At 52.2% G+C, this 27,585-nt stretch overlaps 2 protein-coding genes across 3 annotated transcripts in view; both read right to left on the bottom strand.

The window, feature by feature from the left end:
* The window catches only part of LOC117973539 (mitogen-activated protein kinase 11-like), a 30,791-nt gene extending 15,629 nt beyond the window's left edge, over positions 1–15,162 (bottom strand). Inside the window, exons 1-6 of the mRNA XM_034926354.2 lie at positions 14,747–15,162; positions 11,019–11,148; positions 10,098–10,156; positions 9,028–9,139; positions 2,988–3,017; positions 2,480–2,527 (exon numbers count right to left, since the gene is read on the bottom strand). Of these exons, the coding sequence (XP_034782245.2) occupies positions 2,480–2,527; positions 2,988–3,017; positions 9,028–9,139; positions 10,098–10,156; positions 11,019–11,148; positions 14,747–14,859 (492 nt within the window). The 5' untranslated portion in view covers positions 14,860–15,162. The remainder of the gene's footprint in view (positions 1–2,479; positions 2,528–2,987; positions 3,018–9,027; positions 9,140–10,097; positions 10,157–11,018; positions 11,149–14,746) is intronic.
* Positions 15,163–16,544: 1,382 nt separating this feature from the next.
* LOC117430997 (angiopoietin-related protein 5-like) lies at positions 16,545–24,730 on the bottom strand. Of its 2 annotated transcripts, XM_034926351.2 has the most exons (7): positions 24,589–24,730; positions 23,242–23,320; positions 21,939–21,954; positions 21,712–21,803; positions 19,188–19,308; positions 18,437–18,622; positions 16,545–17,128 (listed from the first exon to the last, which is right to left on the bottom strand). In XM_034926351.2, exons 2-7 carry the CDS (start codon positions 23,311–23,313, stop codon positions 16,827–16,829), a joined length of 789 nt encoding a protein of 262 aa, XP_034782242.1. In that variant the 5' UTR covers positions 23,314–23,320; positions 24,589–24,730; the 3' UTR covers positions 16,545–16,826. The 2 variants fall into 2 exon arrangements, with proteins under 2 accessions (XP_034782242.1, XP_034782243.1); XM_034926352.2 differs by lacking the exons at positions 23,242–23,320; positions 24,589–24,730 and adding an exon at positions 22,110–22,160.
* Positions 24,731–27,585: the final 2,855 nt, after the last annotated feature.

Genomic DNA, 27,585 nt, shown 5'->3' with positions numbered 1-27,585 from the left:
GTGCTGCACCAGCCTGGAAACGCACAGTACAAACACAAACCACAGGGATCACAATGCAGAACCTGCAGACTGAGCACAGAGCTGTGCTGCACCAGCCTGGAAACACACAGTACAAACACAAACCACAGGGATCACGATGCAGAACCTGCAGACTGAGCACAGAGCTGTGCTGCACCAGCCTGGAAACACACAGTACAAACACAAACCACAGGGATCACAATGCAGAACCTGCAGACTGAGCACAGAGCTGTGCTGCACCAGCCTGGAAACGCACAGTACAAACACAAACCACAGGGATCACGATGCAGAACCTGCAGACTGAGCACAGAGCTGTGCTGCACCAGCCTGGAAACACACAGTACAAACACAAACCACAGGGATCACAATGCAGAACCTGCAGACTGAGCACAGAGCTGTGCTGCACCAGCCTGGAAACGCACAGTACAAACACAAACCACAGGGATCACAATGCAGAACCTGCAGACTGAGCACAGAGCTGTGCTGCACCAGCCTGGAAACGCACAGTACAAACACAAACCACAGGGATCACGATGCAGAACCTGCAGACTGAGCACAGAGCTGTGCTGCACCAGCCTGGAAATGCACAGTACAAACACAAACCACAGGGATCACGATGCAGAACCTGCAGACTGAGCACAGAGCTGTGCTGCACCAGCCTGGAAACGCACAGTACAAACACAAACCACAGGGATCACGATGCAGAACCTGCAGACTGAGCACAGAGCTGTGCTGCACCAGCCTGGAAACGCACAGTACAAACACAAACCACAGGGATCACGATGCAGAACCTGCAGACTGAGCACAGAGCTGTGCTGCACCAGCCTGGAAACACACAGTACAAACACAAACCACAGGGATCACGATGCAGAACCTGCAGACTGAGCACAGAGCTGTGCTGCACCAGCCTGGAAACGCACAGTACAAACACAGCTCCTCCCCTGAGCCTGGCTATAGCTTCACTAACATGGCTTTGACACATCACTGAGCTGGACTTTACACATGGTGCCTGGTACACCGACTGCTGCCCACAACTTTGAGGGATTTAAGACACAAAGATTTCACTGATAAGAGGTGTCTGTGTGTAGGCGTGTGTGTGCGTGTGTCTGTTTAGGTGTGTGTAAGCGTGTGTGTGTGTGTGTATGTGTGTGTTTCTCTGTGGAAGAGTGTGTGTGTGTGTGTGTTTCTCTGAGTAGGTGTGTGTGTGTATCTCTGTGTAGGTGTGTGGTGTGTGTGTCTCTGTGTAGAGGTGTGTGTGTGTGTGTGTGTTTCTCTGTGTAGGTGTGTGTGTGTGTATCTGTGTAGGTGTGTGGTATGTGTGTCTGTGTAGAGGGGTGTGTGTGTGTGTGTCTCTGTGTAGAGGGGTGTGTGTGTGTGTGTGTGGTGTGTGTGTGTCTCTGTGTAGAGGGGTGTGTGTGTGTGTGGTGTGTGTGTCTCTGTGTAGAGGGGTGTGTGTGTGTGTGTGTGGTGTGTGTGTGTCTGTGTAGAGGGGTGTGTGTGTGGTGTGTGTGTATCTCTGTGTAGAGGGGTGTGTGTGTGTGTGTGTGTGTGTAGAGGTGTGTGTGTGTGTGGGTGTGTGTCTCTGTGTAGAGGTGTGTGTGTGTGTGTGTTCATGTTCAGGGTGTGTGTGTGTGTGTGTGTGTGTGTGTGTGTGTGTGTGTGTGTGTCTCTGTGTAGAGGGGTGTGTGTGTGGTGTGTGTGTATCTCTGTGTAGAGGGGTGTGTGTGTGTGTGTGTGTGTGTGTGTGTGTGGGTGTGTGTCTCTGTGTAGAGGTGTGTGTGTGTGTGTGTTCATGTTCAGGGTGTGTGTGTGTGTGTGTGTGTGTGTGTGTGGTGTGTGTGTCTCTGTGTAGAGGGGTGTGTGTGTGGTGTGTGTGTATCTCTGTGTAGAGGGGTGTGTGTGTGTGTGTGTGTGTGTGTGTGTGTGGGTGTGTGTCTCTGTGTAGAGGTGTGTGTGTGTGTGTGTTCATGTTCAGGGTGTGTGTGTGTGTGTGTGTGTGTGTGTGTGTGTGTGTTCATGTTCAGGGTGTGTGTGTGTGTGTGTGTGTGTGTGTGTGTGTGTGTGTGTGTAGAGGTGTGTGTGTGTGTGTAGAGGTGTGTGTGTGTGGGGGTGTGTGTCTCTGTGTAGAGGTGTGTGTGTGTGTGTGTGTGTGTGTAGGTGTGTGTGTGTGTGTTCATGTTCAGGGTGTGTGTGTGTGTGTGTTCATGTTCAGGGTGTGTGTGTGTGTGTGTTCATGTTCAGGGTGTGTGTGTGTGTGTGTGTGTGTGTGTGTGTGTGTGTGTGTTCATGTTCAGGGTGTGTGTGTGTGTGTGTGTGTGTGTGTGTGTGTGTGTTCATGTTCAGGGTGTGTGTGTGTGTGTGTGTGTGTGTGTGTGTGTGTGTGTGTGTGTGTGTGTGTGTGTGTGTGGGTGGGTGTTTCTCTGTGAAAGCGTGTGTAATTGCATGTAATAGAAAGACCCACCCGGAGCTCACAGTCTTCATTCACAGCCACATTGCTGGGCTTCAGGTCCTGGAGGAACAAACAGAATGAGCAGAGTCAGCACGGCTGCAAACTGAAACAGAGAACTGCATAACCACCCCCTGTAGCATAACCACCCCCTGTAGCATCCCCTCTGAAATGAACTGCATAACCACCCCCTGTAGCATAACCACCCCCTGCAGCATAACCACCCCCTGCAGCAGAACCACCCCCTGCAGCAGAACCACCCCCTGCAGCAGAACCACCCCCTGTAGCATAACCACCCCCTGTAGCAGAACCACCCCCTGCAGCATAACCACACCCTGTAGCATCTCCTCTGAACTGAACTGCACTGGGGCTGGGGAGGGGGGCGACCGGAGCAGCGCTACAGCACAGTAGCTTTAGATCTGTATCAGCAAATTAATCTACTTCAAATGAGCTGTCAAACTACACCCTTGTGGGGATTCAGTGAGATGCAAGTGAGGAAAGTGTAAAAGAAGTATATACTCACTCTGTGAATCAGTCCGGCTGAATGGATGTACTGTGGAGACAGGAGACAGGAGAATGAAAGCAGGGCAGGCTGGTCAGCAGGGAGAGCCGAGAGGCTGGATCACAGGGAAACCCCTCCGCTCTCTATCGCTCACGCAGGCTGGTCAGCAGGGAGAGCCGAGAGGCTGGATCACAGGGAAACCCCTCCGCTCTCTATCGCTCACGCAGGCTGGTCAGCAGGGAGAGCCGAGAGGCTGGATCACAGGGAAACCCCTCCGCTCTCTATCACTCACGCAGGCTGGTCAGCAGCGAGAGCCGAGAGGCTGGATCACAGGGAAACCCCTCCGCTCTCTATCGCTCACGCAGGCTGGTCAGCAGGGAGAGCCGAGAGGCTGGATCACAGGGAAACCCCTCCGCTCTCTATCGCTCTCACAGGCTGGTCAGCAGGGAGAGCCGAGAGGCTGGATCACAGGGAAACCCCTCCGCTCTCTATCGCTCACACAGGCTGGTCAGCAGGGAGAGCCGAGAGGCTGGATCACAGGGAAACCCCTCCGCTCTCTATCGGTCACGCAGGCTGGTCAGCAGGGAGAGCCGAGAGGCTGGATCACAGGGAAACCCCTCCGCTCTCTATCGCTCACGCAGGCTGGTCAGCAGGGAGAGCCGAGAGGCTGGATCACAGGGAAACCCCTCCGCTCTCTATCGGTCACGCAGGCTGGTCAGCAGGGAGAGCCGAGAGGCTGGATCACAGGGAAACCCCTCCGCTCTCTATCGGTCACGCAGGCTGGTCAGCAGGGAGAGCCGAGAGGCTGGATCACAGGGAAACCCCTCCGCTCTCTATCGCTCTCACAGGCTGGTCAGCAGGGAGAGCCGAGAGGCTGGATCACAGGGAAACCCCTCCGCTCTCTATCGCTCTCACAGGCTGGTCAGCAGGGAGAGCCGAGAGGCTGGATCACAGGGAAACCCCTCCGCTCTCTATCGGTCACGCAGGCTGGTCAGCAGGGAGAGCCGAGAGGCTGGATCACAGGGAAACCCCTCCGCTCTCTATCGCTCACGCAGGCTGGTCAGCAGGGAGAGCCGAGAGGCTGGATCACAGGGAAACCCCTCCGCTCTCTATCGGTCACGCAGGCTGGTGAGCAGGGAGAGCCGAGAGGCTGGATCACAGGGAAACCCCTCCGCTCTCTATCGCTCACGCAGGCTGGTCAGCAGGGAGAGCCGAGAGGCTGGATCACAGGGAAACCCCTCCGCTCTCTATCGCTCACGCAGGCTGGTCAGCAGGGAGAGCCGAGAGGCTGGATCACAGGGAAACCCCTCCGCTCTCTATCGCTCTCACAGGCTGGTCAGCAGGGAGAGCCGAGAGGCTGGATCACAGGGAAACCCCTCCGCTCTCTATCGGTCACGCAGGCTGGTCAGCAGGGAGAGCCGAGAGGCTGGATCACAGGGAAACCCCTCCGCTCTCTATCGCTCACGCAGGCTGGTCAGCAGGGAGAGCCGAGAGGCTGGATCACAGGGAAACCCCTCCGCTCTCTATCGGTCACGCAGGCTGGTGAGCAGGGAGAGCCGAGAGGCTGGATCACAGGGAAACCCCTCCGCTCTCTATCGCTCACGCAGGCTGGTCAGCAGGGAGAGCCGAGAGGCTGGATCACAGGGAAACCCCTCCCTGCAATGGGACAGGGCTCCCGACACGCTGGAGTCTGAATCCAGTGCAATCTTCACACTATAGACTGCACTGGTTTGTACAGACTCTCTCCCTCCTCACTGTACAGACGCACTGGTTTGTACAGACTCTCTCCCTCCTCACTGTACAGACGCACTGGTTTGTACAGACTCTCTCCCTCCTCACTGTACAGACTGCACTGGTTTGTACAGACTCTCTCCCTCCTCACTGTACAGACTCACTGGTTTGTACAGACTCTCTCCCTCCTCACTGTACAGACGCACTGGTTTGTACAGACTCTCTCCCTCCTCACTGTACAGACGCACTGGTTTGTACAGACTCTCTCCCTCCTCACTGTACAGACGCACTGGTTTGTACAGACTCTCTCCCTCCTCACTGTACAGACTCACTGGTTTGTACAGACTCTCTCCCTCCTCACTGTACAGACGCACTGGTTTGTACAGACTCTCTCCCTCCTCACTGTACAGACTGCACTGGTTTGTACAGACTCTCTCCCTCCTCACTGTACAGACGCACTGGTTTGTACAGACTCTCTCCCTCCTCACTGTACAGACGCACTGGTTTGTACAGACTCTCTCCCTCCTCACTGTACAGACGCACTGGTTTGTACAGACTCTCTCCCTCCTCACTGTACAGACGCACTGGTTTGTACAGACTCTCTCCCTCCTCACTGTACAGACGCACTGGTTTGTACAGACTCTCTCCCTCCTCACTGTACAGACGCACTGGTTTGTACAGACTCTCTCCCTCCTCACTGTACAGACGCACTGGTTTGTACAGACTCTCTCCCTCCTCACTGTACAGACTGCACTGGTTTGTACAGACTCTCTCCCTCCTCACTGTACAGACTCACTGGTTTGTACAGACTCTCTCCCTCCTCACTGTACAGACGCACTGGTTTGTACAGACTCTCTCCCTCCTCACTGTACAGACGCACTGGTTTGTACAGACTCTCTCCCTCCTCACTGTACAGACGCACTGGTTTGTACAGACACTCTCCCTCCTCACTGTACAGACGCACTGGTTTGTACAGACTCTCTCCCTCCTCACTGTACAGACTCACTGGTTTGTACAGACTCTCTCCCTCCTCACTGTACAGACTCACTGGTTTGTACAGACTCTCTCCCTCCTCACTGTACAGACGCACTGGTTTGTACAGACTCTCTCCCTCCTCACTGTACAGACGCACTGGTTTGTACAGACTCTCTCCCTCCTCACTGTACAGACGCACTGGTTTGTACAGACTCTCTCCCTCCTCACTGTACAGATGCACTGGTTTGTACAGACTCTCTCCCTCCTCACTGTACAGACTCACTGGTTTGTACAGACTCTCTCCCTCCTCACTGTACAGACGCACTGGTTTGTACAGACTCTCTCCCTCCTCACTGTACAGACGCACTGGTTTGTACAGACTCTCTCCCTCCTCACTGTACAGACGCACTGGTTTGTACAGACTCTCTCCCTCCTCACTGTACAGACGCACTGGTTTGTACAGACTCTCTCCCTCCTCACTGTACAGACTGCACTGGTTTGTACAGACTCTCTCCCTCCTCACTGTACAGACTGCACTGGTTTGTACAGACTCTCTCCCTCCTCACTGTACACTCACTGGTTTGTACAGACTCTCTCCCTCCTCACTGTACAGACGCACTGGTTTGTACAGACTCTCTCCCTCCTCACTGTACAGACGCACTGGTTTGTACAGACTCTCTCCCTCCTCACTGTACAGACTCACTGGTTTGTACAGACTCTCTCCCTCCTCACTGTACAGACGCACTGGTTTGTACAGACTCTCTCCCTCCTCACTGTACAGACGCACTGGTTTGTACAGACTCTCTCCCTCCTCACTGTACAGACGCACTGGTTTGTACAGACTCTCTCCCTCCTCACTGTACAGACGCACTGGTTTGTACAGACTCTCTCCCTCCTCACTGTACAGACGCACTGGTTTGTACAGACTCTCTCCCTCCTCACTGTACAGACGCACTGGTTTGTACAGACTCTCTCCCTCCTCACTGTACAGACTGCACTGGTTTGTACAGACTCTCTCCCTCCTCACTGTACAGACTCACTGGTTTGTACAGACTCTCTCCCTCCTCACTGTACAGACGCACTGGTTTGTACAGACTCTCTCCCTCCTCACTGTACAGACGCACTGGTTTGTACAGACTCTCTCCCTCCTCACTGTACAGACGCACTGGTTTGTACAGACACTCTCCCTCCTCACTGTACAGACGCACTGGTTTGTACAGACTCTCTCCCTCCTCACTGTACAGACTCACTGGTTTGTACAGACTCTCTCCCTCCTCACTGTACAGACTCACTGGTTTGTACAGACTCTCTCCCTCCTCACTGTACAGACGCACTGGTTTGTACAGACTCTCTCCCTCCTCACTGTACAGACGCACTGGTTTGTACAGACTCTCTCCCTCCTCACTGTACAGACGCACTGGTTTGTACAGACTCTCTCCCTCCTCACTGTACAGATGCACTGGTTTGTACAGACTCTCTCCCTCCTCACTGTACAGACTCACTGGTTTGTACAGACTCTCTCCCTCCTCACTGTACAGACGCACTGGTTTGTACAGACTCTCTCCCTCCTCACTGTACAGACGCACTGGTTTGTACAGACTCTCTCCCTCCTCACTGTACAGACGCACTGGTTTGTACAGACTCTCTCCCTCCTCACTGTACAGACGCACTGGTTTGTACAGACTCTCTCCCTCCTCACTGTACAGACTGCACTGGTTTGTACAGACTCTCTCCCTCCTCACTGTACAGACTGCACTGGTTTGTACAGACTCTCTCCCTCCTCACTGTACACTCACTGGTTTGTACAGACTCTCTCCCTCCTCACTGTACAGACGCACTGGTTTGTACAGACTCTCTCCCTCCTCACTGTACAGACGCACTGGTTTGTACAGACTCTCTCCCTCCTCACTGTACAGACTGCACTGGTTTGTACAGACTCTCTCCCTCCTCACTGTACAGACTCACTGGTTTGTACAGACTCTCTCCCTCCTCACTGTACAGACGCACTGGTTTGTACAGACTCTCTCCCTCCTCACTGTACAGACTCACTGGTTTGTACAGACTCTCTCCCTCCTCACTGTACAGACTCACTGGTTTGTACAGACTCTCTCCCTCCTCACTGTACAGACTCACTGGTTTGTACAGACTCTCTCCCTCCTCACTGTACAGACTCACTGGTTTGTACAGACTCTCTCCCTCCTCACTGTACAGACGCACTGGTTTGTACAGACTCTCTCCCTCCTCACTGTACAGACGCACTGGTTTGTACAGACTCTCTCCCTCCTCACTGTACAGACGCACTGGTTTGTACAGACTCTCTCCCTCCTCACTGTACAGACTCACTGGTTTGTACAGACTCTCTCCCTCCTCACTGTACAGACTCACTGGTTTGTACAGACTCTCTCCCTCCTCACTGTACAGACTCACTGGTTTGTACAGACTCTCTCCCTCCTCACTGTACAGACGCACTGGTTTGTACAGACTCTCTCCCTCCTCACTGTACAGACTGCACTGGTTTGTACAGACTCTCTCCCTCCTCACTGTACAGACTCACTGGTTTGTACAGACTCTCTCCCTCCTCACTGTACAGACTCACTGGTTTGTACAGACTCTCTCCCTCCTCACTGTACAGACTCACTGGTTTGTACAGACTCTCTCCCTCCTCACTGTACAGACTCACTGGTTTGTACAGACTCTCTCCCTCCTCACTGTACAGACTCACTGGTTTGTACAGACTCTCTCCCTCCTCACTGTACAGACTCACTGGTTTGTACAGACTCTCTCCCTCCTCACTGTACAGACTCACTGGTTTGTACAGACTCTCTCCCTCCTCACTGTACAGATGCACTGGTTTGTACAGACTCTCTCCCTCCTCACTGTACAGACTGCACTGGTTTGTACAGACTCTCTCCCTCCTCACTGTACAGACTCACTGGTTTGTACAGACTCTCTCCCTCCTCACTGTACAGACTCACTGGTTTGTACAGACTCTCTCCCTCCTCACTGTACAGACTCACTGGTTTGTACAGACTCTCTCCCTCCTCACTGTACAGACTCACTGGTTTGTACAGACTCTCTCCCTCCTCACTGTACAGACTCACTGGTTTGTACAGACTCTCTCCCTCCTCACTGTACAGACTCACTGGTTTGTACAGACTCTCTCCCTCCTCACTGTACAGACGCACTGGTTTGTACAGACTCTCTCCCTCCTCACTGTACAGACGCACTGGTTTGTACAGACTCTCTCCCTCCTCACTGTACAGACTCACTGGTTTGTACAGACTCTCTCCCTCCTCACTGTACAGACGCACTGGTTTGTACAGACTCTCTCCTCACTGTCATGGCTGCTTGTTACCTTGAGCCCGCGGAGCAGCTGGTAGATGAGGAACTGGACGTGCTCGTCTGAGAGTCTCTGGAACTTCACGATGTTGTTCAGATCGGCACCCATCAGATTCGTTACAAGGTACCTGCACACACAGAGGAGCAGCACACCTCACTCCAGCACTGCTCACTAACACACCTCACTCCAGCACTGCTCACTAACACACCTCACTCCAGCACTGCTCACTAACACACCTCACTCCAGCACTGTCTCACTAACACACCTCACTCCAGCACTGCTCACTAACACACCTCACTCCAGCACCGTCTCACTAACACACCTCACTCCAGCACCGTCCCACTAACACACCTCACTCCAGCACCGTCTCACTAACACACCTCACTCCAGCACTGCTCACTAACACACCTCACTCCAGCACCGTCTCACTAACACACCTCACTCCAGCACCGTCTCACTAACACACCTCACTCCAGCACCGTCTCACTAACACACCTCACTCCAGCACTGCTCACTAACACACCTCACTCCAGCACCGTCTCACTAACACACCTCACTCCAGCACCGTCTCACTAACACACCTCACTCCAGCACTGCTCACTAACACACCTCACTCCAGCACCGTCTCACTAACACACCTCACTCCAGCACCGTCTCACTAACACACCTCACTCCAGCACTGCTCACTAACACACCTCACTCCAGCACCGTCTCACTAACACACCTCACTCCAGCACCGTCTCACTAACACACCTCACTCCAGCACCGTCTCACTAACACACCTCACTCCAGCACTGCTCACTAACACACCTCACTCCAGCACCGTCTCACTAACACACCTCACTCCAGCACTGTCTCACTAACACACCTCACTCCAGCACTGCTCACTAACACACCTCACTCCAGCACTGCTCACTAACACACCTCACTCCAGCACCGTCTCACTAACACACCTCACTCCAGCACAGCTCACTAACAGACCTCACTCCAGCACTGTCTCACTAACACACCTCACTCCAGCACCATCTCACTAACACAGCTCACTCCAGCACCGTCTCACTAACACACCTCACTCCAGCACTCACACTTCATTGAAGTTATCCAGCGAGGTGGCTGGTGAGAACACATCCAGTAACCCGATCACCTGAGAGAGAGAGAGAGAGTGAGGAAAGAGGGGTACAGTGTGTGTGTGGGTCTGTATTTGTATCTGACTCTGTGTGTGTGTGTGTGTGTGTCTCTGTGTCTGTGCTGACAGTAGAGAAGGAGACTCACGTTCTCGTGCTTCATGAGTCGCGGCTCTCTGTGCGAGTGTCTCCAGTGGATCAGTGTGTGTGTGTGTGTGTGTGTGTGTGTATCAGTGTGTCTCTGTGTCTGTGCTGACAGTAGAGAAGGAGACTCACGTTCTCGTGCTTCATGAGTCGCAGCTCTCTGTGCGAGTGTCTCCAGTGGATCAGTGTGTGTGTGTGTGTGTGTGTGTGTATCAGTGTGTCTCTGTGTCTGTGCTGACAGTAGAGAAGGAGACTCACGTTCTCGTGCTTCATGTTGAGGAGTCGCGGCTCTCTGTGTGAGTGTCTCGAGTGGATCAGTGTGTGTGTGTGTGTGTGTATCAGTGTGTCTCCATGTCTGTGCTGACAGAAGAGAAGGAGACTCACGTTCTCGTGCTTCATGTTGAGGAGTCGCGGCTCTCTGTGCGAGTGTCTCCAGTGGATCAGTGTGTGTGTGTGTGTATCAGTGTGTCTCTGTGTCTGTGCTGACAGTAGAGAAGGAGACTCACGTTCTCGTGGTTCATGTTGAGGAGTCGCGGCTCTCTGTGTGAGTGTCTCCAGTGGATCAGTGTGTGTGTGTGTGTGTGTGTGTATCAGTGTGTCTGTGCTGACAGTAGAGGAGACTCACGTTCTCGTGCTTCATGTTGAGGAGTCACGGCTCTCTGTGCGAGTGTCTCCAGTGGATCAGTGTGTGTGTATCAGTGTGTCTCTGTGTCTATGCTGACAGTAGAGGAGACTCACGTTCTCGTGGTTCATGTGCTTGAGGAGTCGCAGCTCTCTGTAGGAGCGTCTCGAGTGGATCAGAGACTGGAACGGGCGTGACAGCTTCTTCACGGCCACCTTCTGACGCAGCTTCACATCATAGACAGAGCTGGAACACAGAGGGGGGGTCACAGCTCGGGACAAACATGAACTACACACGGCAGGCCCTGTGTGGTTCAACATGATGATCAGACACCCTCACACTGTGCATGATGATCAGACACCACACTGTGCATGATGATCAGACACCCCCACACTGTGCATGATGATCAGACACCACACTGTGCATGATGATCAGACACCCTCACACTGTGCATGATGATCAGACACCCCCGCACTGTGCATGATGATCAGACACCCCCGCACTGTGCATGATGATCAGACACCATCACACAGTGCATGATGATCAGACACCACACTGTGCATGATGATCAGACACCCTCACACTGTGCATGATCAGACACCCCCGCACTGTGCATGATGATCAGACACCCCCACACTGTGCATGATGATCAGACACCCCTGCACTGTCAATGATGATCAGACACCCTCACACTGTGCATGATGATCAGACACCCCCGCACTGTGCATGATGATCAGACACCCTCACACTGTGCATGATGATCAGACACCCTCACACTGTGCATGATGATCAGACACCACACTGTGCATGATGATCAGACACCCCCACACTGTGCATGATGATCAGACACCCCCGCACTGTGCATGATGATCAGACACCCTCACACTGTGCATGATGATCAGACACCCTCACACTGTGCATGATGATCAGACACCCTCACACTGTGCATGATGATCAGACACCCCCGCACTGTGCATGATGATCAGACACCCCCGCACTGTGCATGATGATCAGACACCCCCACACTGTGCATGATGATCAGACACCCTCACACTGTGCATGATGATCAGACACCACACTGTGCATGATGATCAGACACCCTCACACTGTGCATGATGATCAGACACCCTCACACTGTGCATGATGATCAGACACCCCCGCACTGTGCATGATGATCAGACACCCCCGCACTGTGCATGATGATCAGACACCCCCACACTGTGCATGATGATCAGACACCCCCGCACTGTGCATGATGATCAGACACCCCCGCACTGTGCATGATGATCAGACACCCCCGCACTGTGCATGATGATCAGACACCCCCGCACTGTGCATGATGATCAGACACCCCCGCACTGTGCATGATGATCAGACACCCTCACACTGTGCATGATGATCAGACACCACACTGTGCATGATGATCAGACACCCCCACACTGTGCATGATGATCAGACACCCCCACACTGTGCATGATGATCAGACACCACACTGTGCATGACGATCAGACACCCTCACACTGTGCATGATGATCAGACACCCTCACACTGTGCATGATGATCAGACACCCCTGCACTGTGCATGATGATCAGACACCCCCACAATGTGCATGATGATCAGACACCACACTGCATGATCAGACACCCCCACACTGTGCATGATGATCAGACATCCCCAGACTATGCATGATGATCAGACACCCCCACACTGTGCATGATGATCAGACACCCCCACACTGTGCATGATGATCAGACACCACACTGTGCATGACGATCAGACACCCTCACACTGTGCATGACGATCAGACACCCTCACACTGTGCATGATGATCAGACACCCTCACACTGTGCATGATGATCAGACATCCCCACACTGTGCATGATGATCAGACACCCCCGCACTGTGCATGATGATCAGACACCCCCGCACTGTGCATGATGATCAGACACCCTCACACTGTGCATGATGATCAGACATCCCCACACTGTGCATGATGATCAGACACCCCCGCACTGTGCATGATGATCAGACACCCCCGCACTGTGCATGATGATCAGACACCCTCACACTGTGCATGATGATCAGACATCCCCACACTGTGCATGATGATCAGACACCCCCGCACTGTGCTAAAGGGGATTAATGGTAAGAATGGCAGCAAAGACAAAGACATTCCAGAACGTTGCTGGCCTGGTTTTATTGGGTTAGTTTTCACAGATTCCTGTTTTTAAGTGAAACTGAACAAATCCTGATCACTCAGGTCATGTGGTATTTCAGATGAAGAGAGAGTGAGAGAGTGAGAGAGTGAGTGAGCAGAGTGCAGGATCACAGCTCGCTGCTGCAGCACCACAGTGCCACCTACTTGGGGACATGTACAGCACTGCTGAGTCTGTGATGGTGATAATGAACGTGTAACTGACCTCACCACGCGGGCAGTGACTCACGAACATCAATAAGTGTCTGCAGCACCAAACCATCACAAGCACCTTCCACTCCATCAACTAGATCACAAGCCAATGAAAGAAAGAGACAGAGGAGACACACACACACACACAAATACACACAAACGCACACATAAGAACATAAGAAACTTTACATCGGCCCATCTTGCTCGTTTGGTTGTTAGTAGCTTATTGATCCCAGAATCTCATCAAGCAGCTTCTTGAAGGATCCCAGGGTGTCAGCTTCAACAACATAACTGGGGAGTTGGTTCCAAACCCTCACAATTCTCTGTGTAAAAAAGTGCCTCCTATTTTCTGTTCTGAATGCCCCTTTATCTAATCTCCATTTGTGACCCCTGGTCCTTGTTTCCTTTTTCAGGTCAAAAAAGTCCCCTGGGTCAACACTGTCAATACCTTTTAGGATTTTGAATGTTTGAATCAGATCACCTCGTAGTCTTCTTTGTTCAAGACTGAATAGATTCAGTTCATCTTTGGGTTTGGGATTCACAGTGCAGATGAACTGGGAGCTCTGTTCAGGGTTTGGGTCCCTGGTTCAGTTCATCTTTGTGCTGTGCATGATTCACAGTGCAGATGAACTGGGAGCTCTGCTCAGGGTTTGGGTCCCTGGTTCAGTTCATCTTTGTGCTGTGCATGATTCACAGTGCAGATGAACTGGGAGCTCTGCTCAGGGTTTGGGTCCCTGGTTCAGTTCATCTTTGTGCTGTGCATGATTCACAGTGCAGATGAACTGGGAGCTCTGCTCAGGGTTTGGGTCCCTGGTTCAGTTCATCTTTGTGCTGTGCATGATTCACAGTGCAGGCCTGACTCAGTGCTTAGATTGGGGAGGGGAGACCCAACCCTGACAACAACACAGGAGCCTCTTGGGACTTTACCCTCCTTTTAATATCAGCAAGAACATAATAATAATAATAATAATAATAATAATAATAATAATAACAATAATAATAATAATAATAATAATAATAATAATAATAATAATAATAATAATAATAATTAAACTTGATTAGATTTTTGAACTCTTTTTATTGCAATGCCCCATTCTTTTGTTATCGGTTTGATGAATGCATGGCACCGGTATTCATTCAGATTAGTGCTGCACACACGGTATTATAACACTGCTGTAGCGCTCCCGCAGCAGATCTGATGCAGCATCTCGCTTCCTCGGGACTAATCGCTGTGTAAAGATCTGCGATGTTGAACACATTCACCGGGTCGTCATCAGTATGGTTATATTTTATGAATACGCTTTCTCGTGTTAACGCCGGCAGACAGAGAAGACGTCACTGATCCCCATTATTATGGTATTAAAGCCGTCTTTCTGTGTGCACCCACTCCCTCACTCCCAAACACAGCACACCTGCCTGTCTGTCTTCTCACTCACCAGACTGAGCCATAGGCCCCCGACCCGACCGGGGTGAGGTTCTGGTACCGCTCGGGAACCTCCCACACCGTCTTGTTCAGCTCTTGCCGGTAGAAGCCGGCTCTGGCCGTCATGGTCTCTTACTCCTCGGCGGTCCCACAGCGTGTCTCTACGACGGCTGCAGACTGCGTGTCCCGGTTCTGAAAGCACCGGCCGGTTCTGCTGTCCGGCGGGATAGCGGTGACGATGCTCCGGTTAGGGGAGGAAGCTCGTTGTTGATTCGGGACTTCCAGACACGAGCAGAGAGAGAGAGAGGGGCAGGGCTTGTATAGTCAGTGAGAGAGAGATAAAGCTAGAAGGAGTGGTCTCCTGATTAGCATTACGATGAATGAAACCGCTACCGTGCCCCGCTGGTGTACAGCTTTCAGATTGTTGCACCGGATGCAGAATGCGGCGGCGAGAGCATTTAAACGTGCTGGTACGAACCTGGTGTTGTCTGAATTAACCCGCGTGTTGTTTTGTTAATAATCTTTGGTTGGAATGCCGTGGTGCACATTGTTTTGTTTTGTCTCACAGAAGCGTACACATACATGCGATATTTAAAAAGCAAAAGCAAAGGGGAGTTCTAATTCAGAAAAGATCAATTCTGAAACCAAGTTATGATGGGCATGTAAAAGTAAATAAATAAATAATACCAAAAAGTGTATTGTCTGAAAGCAGTATTTGAATAATGAGTGTTAAAATGCCCACGCGTATTTCATGGGTCTAGAGGTGAGGTTGTCCCAATTCACTGGGGATACTGAGGGTACTGATCCTGCAGCACCCAGCACACTGCACCCAGCACACTGTCCCATCACTGCACAGCACCCAGCACACTGCACCCAGCACACTGTCCCATCACTGCACAGCACCCAGCACACTGCACCCAGCACACTGTCCCAGCACCCAGCACAGCACCCTGTCCTACCACTGCACAGCACCCAGCACACTGTCCTATCACTGCACAGCACCCAGCACACTGTCCTATCACTGCACAGCACCCAGCACACTGTCCCATCACTACACAGCACCCAACACACTGCACAGCACCCAGCACAGTCCCAGCACTGCACAGCACCCAGCACACTGTCCCATCACTACACAACACCCAGCACACTGTCCCATCACTGCACAGCACCCAGCACACTGCACAGCACCCAGCACACTGTCCCATCACAGCACCCAGCACACTGTCCCAGCACTGCACAGCACCCAGCACACTGTCCCAACACTGCACAGCACCCAGCACACTGTCCCAGCACTGCACAGCACCCAGCACACTGTCCCAACACTGCACAGCACCCAGCACACTGTCCCATCACTGCACAGCACCCAGCACTGCACAGCACCCAGCACACTGTCCCAGCACTGCACAGCACCCAGCACTGCACAGCACAGCACCCAGCACAGTCCCAGCACTGCACAGCACCCAGCACAGCACCCAGCACAGCACCCAGCACACTGTCCCATCACAGCACCCAGCACACTGTCCCATCACTGCACAGCACCCAGCACACTGCACAGCACCCAGCACACTGTCCCAGCACTGCACAGCACCCAGCACACTGTCCCAGCACTGCACAGCACCCAGCACACTGTCCCAGCACTGCACAGCACCCAGCACACTCAGTCCTGAAACATATCGAGATGTATTTTATTGAACTCCTGAGAGGATGCGAGCTCAGCTCTGCTCTGTCTGTGGCCGGACTGCAAGGCTGCGAGCCCCACAGTCTGCTTGAGGATCAGCTTCTCCTGAAATCAAAGATCAGGAAACACTCGCCATGGTGTGGAGAAACTTTAATTACAGAGTGGAAGCAAAGCCCTTTTACAAGAGTACAGATTATTTTCAGTATTTAACAAACACAGCAGATTTAACAGTCAAACAAAAAACAGGATGTACCAAACCCCATGTGATGCCCCTAAAAAAAAAAAATGAAAGAATCGCAGTAAATCTCTCACTTCTGGAATCTAATGAGACTCGTGGCTTCTCACTTGTGAGAGACGGATTCCATTAAAGCGACGCAGCTCCGAGGGAGAGGGCTGGTCGGGGGCTGAGCTCGAGTCAGAGCGCCTTCACCTTCATCACGCTGGCCCTGAGGGAGTAGGGGGCGGGCCCCTTCCAGCTCTTCCAGTACACCCCCGAGCTCCAGCCGATGTTGTCTCCTCTGGGGTGCCAGTCTCCATTGAGATTGGCAGAGCCGCAGCGACTGAACCACCACCCTGAGCCGCCCTGGAGTTCACTGCAGCTCATCATGGCGATGTCCCCGAAGACGCAGGGGTTGCAGCCGTCGTTGTCCCTGTCCCGGGTGCTGAAGGCACTGCCGTTCTGGTCTATCCCCGGGTACGTGCCTTGGAAAGCATCTCCTAGAACAGGGGAGGCAATGGTAATCCATCTGACTCACACTCCATCAGACCTGTCTGAATCACGGAACAGCTGTGACTGAATTTCAGAAGCACAGAGTCACAGAACAGCAAACACAGCGTCATAATGTCAGAGGTCAACCATTCGGAGAATAACCATTTCTGCACCGGATCAAACAATATGGTAGTGAAACAGAGCTGTCCACACTGCGCTTATAAACTGAGAAATACTACACACTGTCTGAGCTCCGAACACAACACTACACACTGTCTGAGCTCAACACTACACACTGTCTGAGCACAACACTACACACTGTCTGAGCTCCAAACACAACACTACACACTGTCTGAACACAACACTACACACTGTCTGAGCTCAACACTACACACTGTCTGAGCTCCGAACACAACACTACACACTGTCTGAACACAACACTACACACTGTCTGAGCTCCGAACACAACACTACACACTGTCTGAGCTCCGAACACATCACTACACACTGTCTGAGCTCAACACTACACACTGACTGAGCTCCGACTATAGGGGTCCCCTTCCAGCTCTGAGTCCGCCCCCCACCTCTGCAGTTGATCTTGCTGGCTTTGGGGGGTCAGAGTCCCTGCAGATTAGCAGCACCACAGTGTCTGATACCACCTGGACGGGCTGCAGCCAAGAAGAGCAGCTCCTGGATAAGCAGGGATGGGAAGACGACTCCCATTGCAGAGCAGTGCGATCCGGGTTTCACTAGGAGTTTAATATGACACACCTGAGCTAGTTACCTACACACTGTGGCTAATGAAGCGCGTAGTAAAACCTGGACTGGGTGAACCTGCTCTGAAATAGGAGTCAAATCCACAGCACAGTTCACTGTCCTTGTTGTTCTCATGCTTCTGTTTTGATTGTGGATTTGCATCAACAGTACAGATCAAACGGGAACGCTGCAGAGAGGTCAAACGAGACCCCAGATCATATTAGCAACTGCACTGACACAACAGATTGATTTCCTGCAGACGTAACAATTATATAGCTGAAGCTTGTATTACTAGGCTGATCATTTAAGTGTGCAAGGCTTTGGAGGGATGACAAGCACACACACACACACACACACACACAGTCAGTCATTCACACACAGACACAGAGTCAGTCAGTCACACACAGACACAGAGTCAGTCACACACACACAGACACAGAGTCAGTCACACACAGACACACAGTCAGTCACACACACAGTCACACAGAGTCAGTCACTCTCTCTCACACACACACACACACACACACACACACACACACACAGTCTCAGTAGCGCAGTACCTGCAGTGCCAGAGTAAGCACCAACGTGCAGCCTGTAGGACTCCCTCTCGCTGCCGAGACGGAAGGTGGAGTAGTCAGCGAAGGCAGAGCCCCTCTCAAAGTCCTGCAGCTCCACACGCAGGCGGAACCTGCCCCCCCGGCTTCCAGTCAGTGACCACATCTTCTCCAGACCCAGCCAGTGATCACCTGGGACACAGAGAGATCAGACAGGACAGGACACACAGGCATCAGAGCGGACAGGACTCATGTACACAGTACACAACCCTATATCCATTTTTAAAATTTGACTGATGATTTTTCAAGTGTTTTGCCTTTGAGAATAAATTTCATTAAGTTACATGATATGTAAAACAGACCATCTCCACTATGAGTGAAAGATTGCCCTCATTGCACGTGAAAGATCACCGTCACTGCACTGCGAGTGAAAGATCACCGTCACTGCACTGCGAGTGAAAGATCACCGTCACTGCACTGAGAGTGAAAGATCGCCCTCACTGCACTGCGAGTGAAAGATCACCCTCACTGCACTGCAAGTGAAAGATCACCCTCACTGCACTACAAGTGGAAGATCACCCTCACTACACTACGAGTGGAAGACCATCTCCACTAGTGAAAGACTCTGTGCTTCTGTGAGGCGCATCAATATTAATGATACAGTATATATGACAAGATGGGAGAGGTGCAATTGAGCCCCAGTGCCTGTGTGAGGAGAATCCCTGAGCACTGGAAGCCTGTGGAAGAGAAGTCTCACCGTGGAGTTTCCCGAAGCCGTTCCTGTACTGCGCCCAGTCCCTGCGGAAGGACAGGTTCTCTGTGCCGCTGCGCCTCTGCAGAACCGTCCAGCCCCCCTCCGCAGCCATGTCACAGAACACCTGCCACGCACAGGAAGCATACAGGGACAGTCAGTACAGAACAGGAACCACACACCACACACACACACAGGGAGCATACAGGGACAGTCAGTACAGAACAGGAGCCACACACCACACACACACAGGGAGCATACAGGGACAGTCAGTACAGAACAGGAGCCACACACACACACACACACACACACACACACACACACACACACACACACACACACACACACACACAGGGAGCATACAGGGACAGTCAGTACAGAACAGGAGCCACACACACACACAGGGAGCATATAGGGACAGTCAGTACAGAACAGGAGCCACACACACACACACAGGGAGCATACAGGGACAGTCAGTACAGAACAGGAGCCACACACACACACACACACGTACGTCAGTACAGAACAAGTGTCCTGTGTGTAATACAGTCCAGCAGTGTCAATGCTCTGTGTGCAATACAGTCCAGCAGTGTCAGTGCTCTGTGTGCAATACAGTCCAGCAGTGTCAGTGCTCTGTGTGTAACACAGTCCTGCAGTGTCAGTGCTCTGTGTGTAATACAGTCCAGCAGTGTCAGTGCTCTGTGTGCAATACAGTCCAGCAGTGTCAGTGCTCTGTGTGTAACACAGTCCAGCAGTGTCAGTGCTCTGTGTGTAACACAGTCCAGCAGTGTCAGTGCTCTGTGTGCAATACAGTCCAGCAGTGTCAGTGCTCTGTGTGTAACACAGTCCAGCAGTGTCAGTGCTCTGTGTGTAACACAGTCCAGCAGTGTCAGTGCTCTGTGTGTAATACAGTCCAGCAGTGTCAGTGCTCTGTGTGTAATACAGTCCTGCAGTGTCAGTGCTCTGTGTGTAATACAGTCCTGCAGTGTCAGTGCTCTGTGTGTAATACAGTCGAATGTTTTTCTGCTCAGGAGACTCCAGACCAGCACTCAGAGAGACACGATCACAGTGTGCCGCAGTCTCCCTCTGGTGGCAACAGCAGTCACTGCCGCACAATGCACAAGATGAAAACAAATAAATACATCCACACATTCAGGCTGCAAACCTAATGAGAGAGAGGAGTCTGCTTTATGAGAGAGAGGAGTCTGCTTTATGAGAGAGAGGAGTCTGCTTTATGAGAGAGAGGAGTCTGCTTTATGAGAGAGAGGAGTCTGCTTTATGAGAGAGAGGAGTCTGCTTTATGAGAGGAGTCTGCTTTATGAGAGAGAGGAGTCTGCTTTATGAGAGAGAGGAGTCTGCTTTATGAGAGAGAGGAGTCTGCTTTATGAGAGAGAGGAGTCTGCTTTATGCTAAGCAATAAGAAACAAATAGTTTAAAATCAATGCATTTGTTCAAATATCCATTACAAACTGACTAGAAGTCTCTCAGTGCATTCAATGTAAAACGACATTTGTCACTGAGTTTTTCGTTTCTTTTAGCATTTCTAAATGACACGATTGAGTGGTCAATAGTTCTGAATGCTGGCTACAATGTGAGCAGAATCACATGGAGCAGCTCCACTAGAACCCCTGACAGTGCTGAGAGGAGATGACCTCAGAGCAGCTCCACTAGAACCCCTGACAGCGCTGAGAGGAGATGACCTCAGGAGCAGCTCCACTAGAACCCCTGACAGCACTGAGAGGAGATGACCTCAGAGCAGCTCCACTAGATCCTCTGACAGTGCTGAGAGGAGATGACCTCAGAGCAGCTCCACTAGAACCCCTGACAGCGCTGAGAGGAGATGACCTCAGAGCAGCTCCACTAGAACCCCCGACAGCGCTGAGAGGAGATGACCTCAGAGCAGCTCCACTAGAACCCCCGACAGCGCTGAGAGGAGATGACCTCAGAGCAGCTCCACTAGAACCCCTGACAGTGCTGAGAGGAGATGACCTCAGAGCAGCTCCACTAGATCCTCTGACAGCGCTGAGAGGAGATGACCTCAGAGCAGCTCCACTAGATCCTCTGACAGCGCTGAGAGGAGATGACCTCAGAGCAGCTCCACTAGATCCTCTGACAGCGCTGAGAGGAGATGACCTCAGAGCAGCTCCACTAGATCCTCTGACAGCACTGAGAGGAGATGACCTCAGAGCAGCTCCACTAAAACCTCTGACAGCACTGAGAGGAGATGACCTCAGAGCAGCTCCACTAAAACCCCTGACAGTGTTGAGAGGAGATGACCTCAGAGCAGCTCCACTAAAACCTCTGACAGCACTGAGAGGAGATGACCTCAGAGCAGCTCCACTAGAACCCCTGACAGTGCTGAGAGGAGATGACCTCAGAGCAGCTCCACTAGATCCTCTGACAGCGCTGAGAGGAGATGACCTCAGAGCAGCTCCACTAGATCCTCTGACAGCGCTGAGAGGAGATGACCTCAGAGCAGCTCCACTAAAACCTCTGACAGTGCTGACAGGAGATGACCTCAGAGACTCACCTGGAAGGGGAGGCTGGCTCCGGCTGGCTGGATCAGGTAGACTCCGCTGACGGCCCGTGGGTTCAGTGCTTTGATCCGAGTGCAGTCTGTGCCTGAGGAGACAGACAGCTCTCAGAGGGAGGGAGGAATGAACCAGAGCCTGTCTGAAGGGTGGGGCTCATTCCGGTCTTACAAGGATGAAGACATGCATTGCACGCACAAAAATAAATCAATAAATATATAATTACCTTGTGCTGGTTGATTCTGTCAAAAAGAAAGAAAAAAAAAATGATCAACTCATTATCTTGTAGTGATCACCCCCCCTGAGAGCCCCCTGCATGACCCCTCCCCCTCTCTGTGTGTTCTCACCTGGGTGCTGGCAGTGATAGAGAGGCACAGAGCCCCCTATGTGTTCTCACCTGGGTGCTGGCAGTGATAGACAGGCACAGAGCCCCCTGCATGACCCCTCCCCCTCTGTGTTCTCACCTGGGTGCTGGCAGTGATAGAGAGGTACAGAGCCCCCTGCATGACCCCTCCCCCTCTCTGTGTGTTCTCACCTGGGTGCTGGCAGTGATAGACAGGCACAGAGCCCCCTGCATGACCCCTCCCCCTCTCTGTGTGTTCTCACCTGGGTGCTGGCAGTGATCGAGAGGCACAGAGCCCCCTGCATGACCCCTCCCCCTCTCTGTGTGTTCTCACCTGGGTGCTGGCAGTGATCGAGAGGCACAGAGCCCCCTGCATGACCCCTCCCCCTCTCTGTGTGTTCTCACCTGGGTGCTGGCAGTGATAGACAGGCACAGAGCCCCCTGCATGATCCCTCCCCCTCTCTGTGTGTTCTCACCTGGGTGCTGGCAGTGATAGACAGGCACAGAGCCCCCTGCATGACCCCTCCCCCTCTCTGTGTGTTCTCACCTGGGTGCTGGCAGTGATCGAGAGGCACAGAGCCCCCTGCATGATCCCTCCCCCTCTCTGTGTGTTCTCACCTGGGTGCTGGCAGTGATAGACAGGCACAGAGCCCCCTGCATGACCCCTCCCCCTCTCTGTGTGTTCTCACCTGGGTGCTGGCAGTGATCGAGAGGCACAGAGCCCCCTGCATGACCCCTCCCCCTCTCTGTGTGTTCTCACCTGGGTGCTGGCAGTGATCGAGAGGCACAGAGCCCCCTGCATGACCCCTCCCCCTCTCTGTGTGTTCTCACCTGGGTGCTGGCAGTGATCGAGAGGCACAGAGCCCCCTGCATGACCCCTCCCCCTCTCTGTGTGTTCTCACCTGGGTGCTGGCAGTGATAGACAGGCACAGAGCCCCCTGCATGACCCCTCCCCCTCTCTGTGTGTTCTCACCTGGGTGCTGGCAGTGATAGACAGGCACAGAGCCCCCTGCGTGACCCCTCCCCCTCTCTGTGTGTTCTCACCTGGGTGCTGGCAGTGATAGACAGGCACAGAGCCCCCTGCATGACCCCTCCCCCTCTCTGTGTGTTCTCACCTGGGTGCTGGCAGTGATAGACAGGCACAGAGCCCCCTGCATGACCCCTCCCCCTCTCTGTGTGTTCTCACCTGGGTGCTGGCAGTGATAGACAGGCACAGCAGCAGTGCTACTCTGCAGGTCAGGTGAGAGGCTCCTCCCATCTCGCTCCTGTGTGAGAAGCACAGAGACGTCACAATAACACAGACCCAGCTGCAACATAAACCACAGGGAGCCAAACAGCTTGTACATCAAACACTGGGCTTGCTGCACTGCTCTGGCATCCTGCTGCCAAATCAATCAGTAAGGATTGGAGGGTCGACTGCAGCGCACCAGCGATACAGTCAAATCCAGAGGACTGAAATACGGACGAGAAAACCCTGCAGATTAATCCGACTGCAGCGCACCAGCGATACAGTCAAATCCACAGGACTGAAATACGGACGAGGAAACCCTGCAGATTAATCCGACTGCAGCGACCAAACACGTGATCCCGGGAACTCGATTACATTTTAACCGACAGGAGCAAGTTAGTTCTCTGTAGGAAATCGTGGTTATCGTGTTTAAAATAATATATAAAACACCAGGTAGGTGATGATGTCACATTTAATACAGCCCTGATTGGCCAGGTACATTTATCGTAAACGATAGCTGTCGTTCTCGTTGCGGTGTGACCACCTCCATTCATTTGAACAGGAACGGTTTTTAAACACCGCTATCGTTCCGGGTGTGAGCGGGACTTTACCCTTCACAGTACTAAATGAATCCACTTGAACAGGATCACCCCGCATCGGGTTTGCCGCGCCTCTGCATCCAGATCTTCATCATTCAGAAGATGATCCGCTGGGATGATTCACTTCTGGTACGCTGCAATCAGGATTTGAAGGTGTACTCATCCGAGTCCAGTCAAGACCACTAAAACTGCTTAAATCACTAGCTCGACACATCAATGGCTGGTTCCACAGACCCCTGATCAGTACAAGTCCTGGACTACCCCATGTTCATTTAGTACAGCACACCCAGATCAATGCTAGTCAATGCTGGTGGAGTGCTTGCTGCTGCGCGTGTGCTCTGCTGAAGAAAGCTGCACTTTGTAAGGGCACAGCCTGCGTGTTTAACACATGCGGTGCAGAACAATCAATCGACCTGCTGCAGGACTGTCTGCCACACAACCCAAATACAACAAAGAAAAGAGCATCGGACCCGCGCTACAAATCAGCGCACACCGCAGGTGGATTGCGCAGCACACGAGTTTGGTGAAGGTGCCTTTTCAGAAACTTTTCAATGAAGCATGCCTGTAAACGCAGCGAACCAAATAAGATACATGTAGTGAACTGTCTCGTCCAAACAAAAATATCTAGAGAAACAACACTAAAAACCCCCAATGGTCCCTAAACACAGCTCTACCCCGCACTGCGCCGTTTTCATGAGATACTCACAATGTTCCGTTCTTACAACCCGTCTGATTGCTGATTCAGCTCCCGTGAAGTGCGCGTCCTCCCGGACAGCCCTGTTTATATCGGACCTTACCGATCCCTGGCGAGGGGAGGGGCAACGGAGGGAAGGCGGCGGCGGCTCGGCACAGCCCGTCCACGCGTTCGGATTGGACACTCACTGCTTGACGGGAATTCTGAAACAGTGCTGCCATTGTGGGCTCTGCAGCGTCCTAATGTGCCTCCCCCGAGAGCTGGACAGAACAGATAATACGGGTCATATTCAGGGTTACCAGATTCCTGCAGTGTTTATAGCCCAAAGTCACTTCAAAACTAGCACAAAACTAGCCCAATTTGTTGTTGTTTTTTTTTACTGAAACCAAGCTTATTGCTATTAACATGTAGCCCTACGCATAAAACAACAATCACAAGTTTCCGTAAGAAGACATCTAGTGTAGATGTGATAAAAATGACAAGCCCCAGCACGGCTCATCCAGACGTCATTAAAAAACAATCGGAAACTCTGAAGGCACAATTAACATTCATACCAGCAGCCGCATTGCAGCGTGATTCCTTGTGACAGAAATACAACGAGCCTTGGTTGTAAATCTCCCTCCCGACCTGTGAGGGTACGAAGCGAGGACAGAGTTTTTTTGACGGGCTGGCTTGACAGTTCTTTCCACGGGTCGGGAAGTCGGTCAGTCTGGAAACAATGGAGCAGCCGCAGATTGTAAAGGCAGCTGCATTCGTTTACCAAAGGGTCATGCGTGACAGCATATCAGGTGGACGGAGAATCGTAATCGGTTCCTTATCATTGGATTTTAATGTGTTGAAGGACAGTACAAGTGTGTTGTTGTTAAAAACCGTGATTGTTGTGTTGTTGTTTGTTGGTAATTGTCTCGTCTCGTCTTTCACGTTGCCAGACAGTCAACACAGCTCCGGAGCTGTCGCCACGAGCCAGCACGAAAGCGGACGACACGGCACCTTTGTCACAAACAGAACTGGATTTGCACCACTAGCACGAGTTCACGCGCGGACGGATTTGTGTATGTGTTTCGTGTGGGTGTAGAGGATTGTAAAGGGAGTGTAATACACGCCGCTGTATTACTCGCCTCCATTACCTCCTGCTTGTTTTGCCATCAGGCACTGGACTTACCAAAATAAATAAAGCAAACCCTTTTCACCTGGATTACAATGGCCTGTCTGTTTTGTGATCACCTGCACCTGCATCCTTTAATGCTGCTATAGAAAACAGTTCAATCTTTTAAAGTTATGCCACCAATCTAATTAGATGATCACATCAATTAAATCAATTAAACAGCCACATCTATTAAATTCACCTAAACAAACTGCAAAAAAAGAGCCAACAGCTTGCCTTTTTTTTTTTTTTAAATAAACACAAAAACAGTGAATTGAAAGTATGCCCCGTGCATTGAAATATAACACATAAAAACATTTTGAACTTCTTACCTTCAAACTCCTCATGCAAGGGTCAGCTGTTCACTGAGAGTCTGCAGAACCCCACTCCACACTGAGTCTGCAGAACCCCACTCCACACTGAGAGTCTGCAGAACCCCACTCCACACAGCGAGTCTGCAGAACCCCACCCCACACTGAGAGTCTGCAGAACCCCACTCCACACTGAGTCTGCAGAACCCCACTCCACACTGAGAGTCTGCAAAACCCCACTCCACACTGAGAGTCTGCAGAACCCCACTCCACACTGAGAGTCTGCAGAACCCCACTCCACACTGAGAGTCTGCAGAACCCCACTCCACACAGCGAGTCTGCAGAACCCCACCCCACACTGAGAGTCTGCAGAACCCCACTCCACACTGAGAGTCTGCAGAACCCCACTCCACACTGAGTCTGCAGAACCCCACTCCACACTGAGAGTCTGCAGAACCCCACTCCACACTGAGAGTCTGCAGAACCCCACTCCACACTGAGAGTCTGCAGAACCCCACTCCATACTGTGAGTCTGAACCCCACTCCACACTGAGTCTGCAGAACCCCGCTCCACACTGAGAGTCTGCAGAACCCCACTCCACACTGAGAGTCTGCAGAACCCCACTCCACACTGCAGAACCCCACTCCACACTGAGTCTGCAGAACCCCACTCCACACTGAGAGTCTGCAAAACCCCACTCCAAACTGAGAGTCTGCAGAACCCCACTCCACACTGAGAGTCTGCAGAACCCCACTCCACACTGAGAGTCTGCAGAACCCCACTCCACACTGAGAGTATGCAGAACCCCACTCCAGACTGAGAGTCTGCAGAACCCCACTCCAGACTGAGAGTCTGCAGAACCCCTCCACACTGTGAGTCTGCAGAACCCCACTCCACACTGCGAGTCTGCAGAACCCCACTCCACACTGCGAGTCTGCAGAACCCCTCCACACTGAGTCTGCAGAACCGCACTCCACACTGTGAGTCTGCAGAACCCCACTCCACACTGTGAGTCTGCAGAACCCCACTCCACACTGAGAGTCTGCAGAACCCAACTCCACACTGTGAGTCTGCAGAACCCCACTCCACACTGAGAGTCTGCAGAACCCCACTCCACACTGAGAGTCTGCAGAACCCAACTCCACACTGTGAGTCTGCAGAACCCCGCTCCACACTGAGAGTCTGCAGAACCCCACTCCACACTGAGAGTCTGCAGAACCCAACTCCACACTGTGAGTCTGCAGAACCCCACTCCACCCAGTTCTATGGAATGACTCAAAACCCAGAGATGGAATGTGCTTGTTAGGATCCCGCAGCCCATATGAAGGTTACGCAGTGTAAAGAAAGTGCCACTGGCCAGGCAGCAAGGCTCTGTCACTGTTTTATATCAATAGGACCCTGCCTGCCGTTCTGCTCTGTGCACTGATGTCTCATGAGTGAACTGACCCTTAGTAAAAGCATAGCAAAGCGTAATACAGCACAGTGCCAGTATTGTGAAGCCCAGCGAGGTATGGTGAAGCATATTCAAAAAACAAAAACATGGCAAACCATAG

This window comes from Acipenser ruthenus, chromosome 14 (assembly GCF_902713425.1).
Source record: "Acipenser ruthenus chromosome 14, fAciRut3.2 maternal haplotype, whole genome shotgun sequence".
NCBI classification, from domain to species: Eukaryota; Metazoa; Chordata; class Actinopteri; order Acipenseriformes; family Acipenseridae; genus Acipenser; species Acipenser ruthenus.
The sequence above is the reverse complement of the archived record's forward strand: the minus strand, read 5'-3'. Positions and strand labels throughout refer to the sequence as shown.